This window comes from Zonotrichia leucophrys, chromosome 3 (assembly GCF_028769735.1).
Source record: "Zonotrichia leucophrys gambelii isolate GWCS_2022_RI chromosome 3, RI_Zleu_2.0, whole genome shotgun sequence".
In the NCBI taxonomy this organism is placed as follows: domain Eukaryota; kingdom Metazoa; phylum Chordata; class Aves; order Passeriformes; family Passerellidae; genus Zonotrichia; species Zonotrichia leucophrys.
In genome coordinates, this window is record NC_088172.1 from 113178794 (window position 1) to 113187187 (window position 8394).

General features: G+C 60.2%; 2 protein-coding genes across 7 annotated transcripts in view; one reads left to right on the forward strand and one right to left on the reverse strand.

Moving 5' to 3' along the window:
- IFT172 (intraflagellar transport 172) overlaps window positions 1-1629 on the reverse strand; it is a 38944-nt gene extending 37315 nt beyond the window's left edge. For both annotated transcript variants that reach the window (XR_010439716.1, XM_064710059.1), the window contains exons 1-4: window positions 1510-1629; window positions 1121-1264; window positions 857-969; window positions 352-391 (exon numbers count right to left, since the gene is read on the reverse strand). Coding sequence is in view for 1 of the 2 variants with exons in the window: in XM_064710059.1 (XP_064566129.1) it covers window positions 352-391; window positions 857-969; window positions 1121-1264; window positions 1510-1548 (336 nt within the window). In the remaining variant the exon portion in view is untranslated. The remainder of the gene's footprint in view (window positions 1-351; window positions 392-856; window positions 970-1120; window positions 1265-1509) is intronic.
- A 74-nt stretch (window positions 1630-1703) lies between these two features.
- LOC135446293 (low density lipoprotein receptor adapter protein 1-like) lies at window positions 1704-8394 on the forward strand. 5 transcript variants are annotated; one of them, XR_010439717.1, is made up of 9 exons: window positions 1704-1901; window positions 3457-3599; window positions 4096-4208; window positions 5061-5175; window positions 5487-5559; window positions 5913-6025; window positions 6928-6977; window positions 7794-7940; window positions 8103-8161. XR_010439717.1 is itself a non-coding variant. In XM_064710062.1 (9 exons), the coding sequence occupies exons 1-9, from the start codon at window positions 1817-1819 to the stop codon at window positions 8258-8260; spliced, it is 936 nt and encodes a 311-aa protein (XP_064566132.1). In that variant the 5' UTR covers window positions 1704-1816; the 3' UTR covers window positions 8261-8394. The 5 variants fall into 5 exon arrangements, 4 of the variants coding, with proteins under 4 accessions (XP_064566132.1, XP_064566133.1, XP_064566134.1 ...); XM_064710062.1 differs by having other exon boundaries at window positions 7855-7940; window positions 8103-8394; XM_064710063.1 differs by having other exon boundaries at window positions 7900-7940; window positions 8103-8394.

Here is an 8394-nt window from a genome sequence, read left to right on the forward strand (position 1 = left end):
TAAGGCATCTTGGAGTTTAGAACTGCAAACCTGGGAAAAATAGTTGGGCTCTGAGTGTCGCATATCTTTCCCTTTCAACTCCCTTAAAACAGTCTGTCCATTGATGCCTAAAGTAGTCCCCAAAGTTTTGTAACTGACTGCATTGATCGTTCAACAATTTACTCGGTTGTACCTAGGCATTAGGACACCTCTGGAGCTTGATGAGCAATACGTGCCTCAGAATTTAGAGATTCTTTAAAGGTCAAGTACAGTTTGGCCAAGTACACGTGTGAGTATGAGCAGAGAGACCCCTCATTGTCTTTTCCTACACATGCTGGAGAAAAGGAAGTCAAACAGAAGTCTGGGTCTCACCGTTTGGATGAACTTGTTGCATATCACCTTCTTGTCACCCCTAGAGAAAAACAGAAACAAAAATTACTATCAGCAACCCTAAACATTCTGATCACCCTACTGTTTGATATTGCCAAACACAGTCCATTGAAATCTTGTGTGCTGCTAGTCTATCACAACTTTAGGCAAAAAACCAAAAAAGACCTCTAGAGTTCATCAGGAGCTTCCAAACTCCTGATGAACTGCCCTTCTGAGTACCGTTAGCACAACTCCTGCCAGCAGATGAGGCTGCAGGGGGCCAGATGTGTGCCATCGCTGCACAGCTGTGACACATGATGGCAACACTGGCTCCAGCTAGCTGCATGCACAGCCCGAGCTCCATAAGGGCCCTGCCGAGGATACCTCACCTGCTGCTCCCCACAGACACCTGTGTGGCTCCCTGGGGCCGGGTGATGGGCACTGCAGCGTGTGCCAGGGTGAGGATCAGGCTAAGAACGGAGCATGCTGGACCTCACCGCACACTCACCACTCCTCGCCGATCCTGTACACATAGACAACGTTGTCCGTCTGCCCGATGGCCAGTTTAGTGGAGTCCGGGGAGAAGGCCATGCCTTTGACCACGTAGCTCTTCCTGCCGTACTGCGGAGAGGCTCGGTGTGACCGTGGGGAGGCCGCCCATGCCAGCCCCAGCGCTGCCCAGCCCATGCCTGGCCCACGCCTGCCCCAGTGCTGCCTGGCCCATGCCCGGCCCATGCCCAGCCCATTCCCAGCCCGGCCCGGACCCGCTCACCTTGGCATCCGCCGGCTTGGTGGAGAACTTGTCGCGCCGCTCGCCCTGCTCGTCGTAGAGCAGCACCACGCGCTCCGCGGTGCACACGGCGAAGCGGGCACTGCTGGCGGACCAGGCCATGCAGGTCACCCGCGCCGTCCCGTCCTGCGGGCACACACGGGACGGCTCAGCGGGCACACAGCGAGCCCCAGCGGGCACACACGGCTCAGCGGGCACACACAGCTTAGCGGGCACACACGGCTCAGCGGGCACACTCGGCTCAGCAGTCACACTACAGCCTCAGCGTCGCCGCTACGCGCCCCAGAGCGGTCAGGGCCGCTCTCCCCGACCCGGCCTGGCCCGGCTCGCTTCCCCGCGGCCCGATCCCCCCCAGCGCGGCCCGGTCCGACCTGCGGGGCCAGCAGGGTCCGCACGTGCCGCAGCTGCATCGCGCCTTCCGCCGGGCCCGGGCCCGGGCCGGTCCCACAGGGTCCCACGGGCCCGCTCCGCCGCCGCCGCCTCGCCCGCCTCGCCCCGCCCCCGCTGCCGTGGCAACCCCGCCGCCTCCGCCGCGCTGACGCGAGCGCGTCGAGCCCGCGGGACCGGCCCCCCGCGCACCGGCAGGGATCGGCTCGGCTCCGCTCGGCTCGGCTCGAGTCCGCGGGACCGGCCCCCGCACACCGGCAGGGATCGGCTCGGCTCGATCCCGGCTCCGCCATGGAGGCGCTGCGGGCGGCGGGGCGCGCCGTGCTGCGGAGCCCGCGCCTCGCCCGGCACGGTCTGGGTCTCCGCCGGCGGCGCAGTGAGTGCGGACGGGTGCGGGTTCGGGGCCGGGGCCGGGCATCGCTCCGGGCGGGGAGCCCGCAGTTCGGCGCAGTCGGGCTCGGAATGCAGCCCCTGCGTGCTGCCGGGCAGTCCGAGGGGGCGGAGCGGCCGTAGGGGCAGTCGGGTTAGTCGGGTTAGGGGAGCGGGGCTCGGGCCGCAGGGGCCGGAGCGCTGCCGCTCCTCGCCGGGCTCTCCCTGCCCCGCTCCCCGGGCTGGCGCCTCCTGCCCCACTTGTGAATCGAGGCCGCCTGCGCCAGGGGCTGACGGGCCTGGGCGGCCGTGCTAGGCGCTGGAACACGCTGCACTGCGCCGGGGAGCTCCTCGGGCCCCTCGGGCTGCCACGCCTGGCTCTGTGCCAGCGTGCCAGGCCAGCCCCTGCTCTCTGCGGCCTGGCAGGGTCCGAGACCGACCCATCACACATCTCTGGAAGCGTTCAAGGCTAGGTTGGACAGGACTTGGAGCAAGCTGGTCTAGTGGAAGGTGTCCTGCCTGCGGGAGTGAAACTGGATGAGCTTTAAGGTCCTTTCCCACCCAAACCGTTCCATTATTCCATGACGCCATGACCCTGCAGGTACCCTGTGGCTCAGCAGGGCTGTGTTTGGCTGTGTCCAGCTGCCCAGGGCTTTGCTGGAGCACCAGCACCTGCCCTGGCAGGCCTGGTATACATGGACTGTCCTCAGAGTTTGGAGTGGCGCAGGGTCCTACTGCCCAGGGTGGAGGTCGCTGGTGCCTGCATGGCACCAGGCAGCCTCCCTGATAGTTGTCACTTGCGGAAGAGTATGCTGTGCAAATAAGGTCTGATTTCCCTGTGGGTTCAGATTATTCCAATTATGAGTTGCACCCTTCTGCAAGTGTGCCAGTAATTCTCAGGGAGCAAATCCCAGGGAAGAGGTGAAAATAACCCTGAAAAGTATTAGCTTAGTGTGAACAGTACATACTTTGGCAATTCCCATCTCTTTCTTAACAAAGCATCTGTGATGCAGTTGCTCCCCAGTCACCCCAGCTGGGACCAAAAGTGCTGACTGAGCTGCCCCTGCCCTGGCATCCAAGTATCCTGCTGCTGCTGCTGAGATGCCAAGGGGTTTGGCTTTGCTTACAGTGGGCCAGCCTGGGGGTTTTGATCTGAGCGTGGCAGTGAATGCTGCTGCTCTTCAGGCGTGCCAGCAACTCAGGTGGCTGAGATGAATGCATTACAGAGAACATTTTGTTTGTAATGAAGCAGGGTAATGAACCCAGGAACGCAAGGTTTTTGCATAGAGCAGTGAGGGCTGCAGCATCCTCAGCCCTGTGCAGATATGCAGGAGCTGTCTGTCAGTGCTGACAGAGCCTGAACTTCCAGGGCTAGAGGACTAAAGCTTCAAGGGTGAACTGCCCACTCCTTCTGTTCCTATTGTGAGAGTGTCACAGAGCCAGGAGTGATCCCGCTGAGGGCAGAAAGCAACACTGCTGCTGGATCCATGGGTGGGGTGGCTCTGGCAGGACTAGCTGTGGGGCTGCTGGCACATGGCTTCTGAGGGCTTTTGTCTTTGCAGAGCTTCCTGAGAGCTGGGCTGATATGCAGGAGCCACTGCTTGAGGGCATGTGCTTCACCCTCAAGTATCTGGGCATGACGCTGGTAGAAAAACCAAAAGGAGAAGACATGGCTGCTGCTGCCATCCGCAGGATCGTGGCCACGGTGAGACCCTGGGGCCCTGGTGTGTGGGGTCAGGGCCCAGCCCCTTCACAGGGAAGTGTCTGTGACCTAGCCCTGAGCTCCAGTGAGGGGCTGTGCCCTTCCCAAGAGGAGGGTGGCATGCAGGAGGCTGCTGGTGTCTGCCTGTGTGCTGTGGGGAAGCTGTCTTCCTGCAGGACAGCCACCTGCTCCCACACCTGGGCCTGGCTGGGAGCAGAGCTGTGCCTGCCACAGCACGGACAGAAGGGTGAAGGACTGGGAGGAGTGGGGTCTGTCCCTCCCTGTGTGTGTGGCAGTAGGGTGAACAGATTTGAAGAGTGTTTTGTGCAGGGCATGTCTGATTGCCAGGCTCTGCTGTCCCATCCTACAGCAGGAGCCTTTGCAGCAAGTATCCAAGTGAGTGATACTGTGCAGAGTCTGTGGGGCTCCTTCCAGCAAGGGGCTGAGGTGAAGACCCTTGCCAGGTTTGCAGAGATTGCTGGTGTTTTTCCACTGCCAGGCACGGGTTGGAGCTCGCAAGTTTCAGAAGGTGATTCTGACAGTGTCTCCAAGGGGCATCTCACTGCAGGATGCAGACACTAAGGAGATGGTGGAGAACATCTCCATCTACAGGTGGGCATGTCACGGGTATGGGCTGGGTGTTCCCCAGCAGCCAGCTGAAGACTGATGGGAATTTGAGAAGCCAGGGAGGGCTGGGCCTTGTGTCAGCAGTACCTTCAAGCTTAGGTCTTTCCTTGGCTCCCTGAGGCCTGTGCCCTCTCTGCTGTGCTCCCAGCACTGCCTGAGGCTGAGTGTAGGCAGGGTTCTGGGTGCTCTTGCGTTCATCAGCCCATCCACCATCTGCCTGTGCCCTGCCTCTCTATTCTGGCATTCAGCAGGATTTTGAGGCTTGTGATTGGAAAGCCCCACAGTTAGGACAGGACTGCATGTCTGCCTCCACTGCCATGGTTCCACACTTCTGGCTGCAGCTAATTAGACAGGCTAAAGGCAGCTGCTGTGAGAACTGATGTTGATTTCTCCTGCTGCCGCTTGTCCTTTGGCTGGGTTGGGTGTCTGTGGGTGCTGAGTGTGAGGGGCAGCGAGTGTGCAGTCTGGTGGCCAAATGGGGAGCAGAGACAGGACATCTCTCTGCCTGGCCCCCAGCTGTGTCCTGGGGGGCAATGGCCCACCCTTCTGTGCTCCTCTTGTCCCAGTGCTTGAATTCACACACTGCATGGAGCTGGCCGTCAGAAAACTGCAGGGCACTCTGGGATGGCACGGAGGGAGTGCCTGTGGATGCAGTGATTTCTTACCTGCTGCAGACCCCAGGCAGCCTCTGGCCCTTGCGGGGGGCTTGGGCTGCCTGGTCAGCTTGGGCAGGTGAAAGCCTCAGGTTGTCAGCAGTGCTTGCTGATGTCCTGGGAGGGCAGCAGATGTGCCATGCCAGCGTCCTGGATTGTCCTGACAGCTCCTCTCTGCCCACAGGATCTCCTACTGCACAACAGACAAGCTGCAGAACAAAGTCTTTGCTTATGTCGCCCAGAGCCAGGAGAGCGGGGCACTGGAGTGCCATGCCTTCCTCTCACCCAAGAAGAAGATTGTAAGCACTCACCTTCTGCGCTTGGCTCCACGAGGTGTGGGTGGGAGCAAGGTCCTGCTTTCTTCCCCTCAGCGAGAGAAGGGGAGACCCTCAGCTGGGTTTGGAGCCAGGGATCAGGTGTGCCCATGTGCTGCACAGGCAGGCAGTGAGCAAAGGGGCTTTCCTGTCCCAGCTCCTGAGGGTCTGCTCTTGGAGGTGCTGGCCCCCAGGGGCAGACAGACACAGAACTGGGCTCTGGCCTTCCATCTGAATGCTATCCTGCATTGAGGGCCCAGGTGGAAGCAGGCATTCCCTCTCTTTCATGTACACAGGCCCAGGCTGTGACTCTGACTGTGGCCCAGGCCTTTCAGATGGCACTGGATCTCTGGGAAGCAGCACATGCAGGTAGGAGGAATTTCTCAGATGTATCTCACTGCATAGCTCTGGAATCAGTGTCTCTCTGGTGAAACACACCAGGCAGGGAGAATGTTGTCCCTGTGGTGGTGTTCTCTGCCATCTTCAGCTGGGCTGGGAGGTGTAGCTGCTCTCTATGCTGAGCTGCTGTGCATGGCCTGAGCTGTAGCCCAGCTCAGGGCTGCTGGTACCTGGCCTGAGCAGTGCCCCCTCACCTTTGTTTGCTCCCTCCTGCCAGCACAGCGGGGATTCCCTGTTCCTCACCCACAGTCCTGCCTGTACATTCCCAGCTGGGCTTTCTGCAGGTTGCAGGCACTAACTCTGCTGCTTTTGCCCCGTGCCAGGCTCTAGGCAGGATCAGCCCCTTCACCCTTCATGTGTCTTGGAGAGCAGTGAGGCCGGCAGAGCCCGTGAGCCGGCCCCCCCAGGGAGAGCTCCCTTCACACACCACTTTGGGGTACAGTATGTGCAAGTCAGGCCCGTGCTGAGGGCTGTCTGCAATTAGGGCAGGGACAGAGTGACCCCTCTGCAGCTCGCTGCTCCTCCCAGAGCCCTGCTGATACCTGCACAGCCCCCGTCACACGTGGCAGCCTGATGTGAGGAGGTGCGCTGTGCTCACACGGGGGCAGTTCCTTGGTTGGTGTCTGTGCTCCAGGAGCTCTGCTGTCAGGCCCAGCACTGCTGCAGCCTCAGCCCTGCTCTGCTGGCCCTGTCACACAGGGACCTGGCACCTGGGCTGCACACTTGGTGTCATGGCTGGGGTGAGAGCTGCCTCTGAAGGAGAGGACCCTTGGATCATCATCCTGCCAGCCTGGGCTTAGGCTCAGGCCAGCCCATCTGCACTGCACCTCCTGCATGGCCACAGCACTTGGAGCATTGTCATACTGGTCTCATTACATCCCTGTCTGGCAACTTCTGGATGCTTGGTCCTTGCCCTCATGCTTCCAGTGTGAGTCCAGCCTGGCAGTGCTTGGGGTTGTAGCTGTGTACAGCCTGCTCCTGGTGGTCTCTGCCTGTTCCTCCAGCTGCAGGGTGTGCCCACCCACCACCCACCACTGTCCCTGGGCAGAGGTGCACTGTATCAGCAGCTCTGTCAGCATGGCCCATGCTCACACCTTCTGTTTGGGGCTTTGCACCTGGAGGGGATGTGGGATGAGCTGTAGCCTGTCTGTCCTTGTTTGCCTGAGCCCAGAGGGTTCTGGCAACCCAGCACTCCAGTCTGTCCCTCACTGCTTGTGGGAAACCTTTGTACTGTGCCTGGGTAGTGACTGTCTTGTGCAGGGGCCCAGCCTCACTCCTGGCAGAGACCTGCCCGTGCAGTGGGATGTCATGGTGGGTTTTTGTTTGTTTGTTTGCCAGGAGGAGGAAGAGGAGGAGGAAGATGATAATGTCAGTGAAACCTTGTCTGGGTAGGTGGTGAGCTGCTGCTTGTATTCAGGGATCTCTCTGATGAAGCCTGTCTTGTCTCCTTCTCTGTGCCCCGTGCAAGGGGAGCTGCTCGGGCTGTGGGCATGGTGGGATCATGGAGGAGAGCTGCATGGAACCAAGGGGGAAGCTTCCTGGTATTTCTCTGCTTCTATCCGCTGAGAGCTCGAGTGAACAGAGGGCTGAGTGGTGGAGGAACAGACCACGCAGTCCTGCTTTTGCAGCAGAGATTTGGGGTACAGATGCCGGCCCCCCGGATGCACCCAGAGATGTTTCTTACTCTGTTTCTGCCAGTCTTTGATGAGGCCAGCCCGTCCATACATGCCTCTCACAGGGGACTCAGTAGTCCCTCTTCTCTCACTGATTTCCCTGGGGGTTGGACCTGGATGGAGGCTGGGTCATGCTGACTTCTGCGTGGGCTGGGGCTGTGGGCTGAGCTTGATGGTGTGTGTGCTGTGCTGGGGAGGAGCTGATGGAACAGTCCAGCAGCAGAGGATTTACCTGCAGCTCTGCAGACATGTGGGTGGTGGGCCTGTGAGGCTCATTCCATCATGGCTGTTCTCCATGTACATGCAGTGGGCACCCAGCTGGGTCTGGCATGTCTGAGCTTGGCTTGAGCCAGTGTCAGCCGGGAGCCAGTGCGTGCACAGGCTGGAGCTGTATGTGTAGCCCAATGAAACACCAGCCCTTTGGACATGGAGCTCCTGATGGGAAGGAGATATGGCTTTGCAATCTCGGGACAGGCTGGCCTGGGAGGAGAGTTTGGTAGCAAGGGGGCTTAGGGCCTTCTGCACCCCCAGTGCCTGCTGCTGCTGTGCCATTCCTGCCGTGCCAGGGCCGTGAGCATGCCGTGTCTCTCAGGAGGCCATGCTTGGGGTATGATGGATGCTGTGTTCTCTTCCAAAGCAGCATGGAGGAGCTGGGGAAGGGACTCCACAGCCCAGCAGGTAAGTTTCTTCAGTGCTGCACTGGCTCATCCCCCAGCATGTCCTCTGTAAGGCAAGGTGGGGCTGATGCTCACCTGGGAACATCTGCTTCCCTTTGCAGGCTGTGCTGGACTCCCAGCTGTACACCTTACAGTGCATGTCTTCCTTTCTCTCCCTTTTCAGGATTAATACCTCTTGTGCCCCCATCAAGCTCTCCTCGGGCACAGCTGCTGTGCTGCCGCCTGGGGCCACCCCCGCACAGCTGGACGGGGCTGGGAGGGGCTGGAGGCTCCCCCAGCACCGGCACCAGGACTGCTGGCCCGAGTGCTCCCCTGGGCTAAGCCAAACCTCTGCAACAACGGACCAGCCACTCAGGATTCACCCTGTGCCTGCACCTGGGCCAGCCAGTGCCTGCCACCGCCCTGGCACCGCCCTGCTGGCACGGGGGCTGCTGGCACTGCTGCCATGGAGTGCA

Excerpts from the sequence above, each read along its gene's own strand:
- LOC135446293 (XM_064710062.1), top strand. The coding sequence starts at position 1,817 with ATGGAGGCGCTGCGGGCGGCGGGGCGCGCCGTGCTGCGGAGCCCGCGC. Across the intron at positions 4,209-5,060 it reads GAGAACATCTCCATCTACAG|GATCTCCTACTGCACAACAG; the intron begins GTGGGCATGTCA and ends CTCTGCCCACAG. Across the intron at positions 5,176-5,486 it reads TCTCACCCAAGAAGAAGATT|GCCCAGGCTGTGACTCTGAC; the intron begins GTAAGCACTCAC and ends TCATGTACACAG.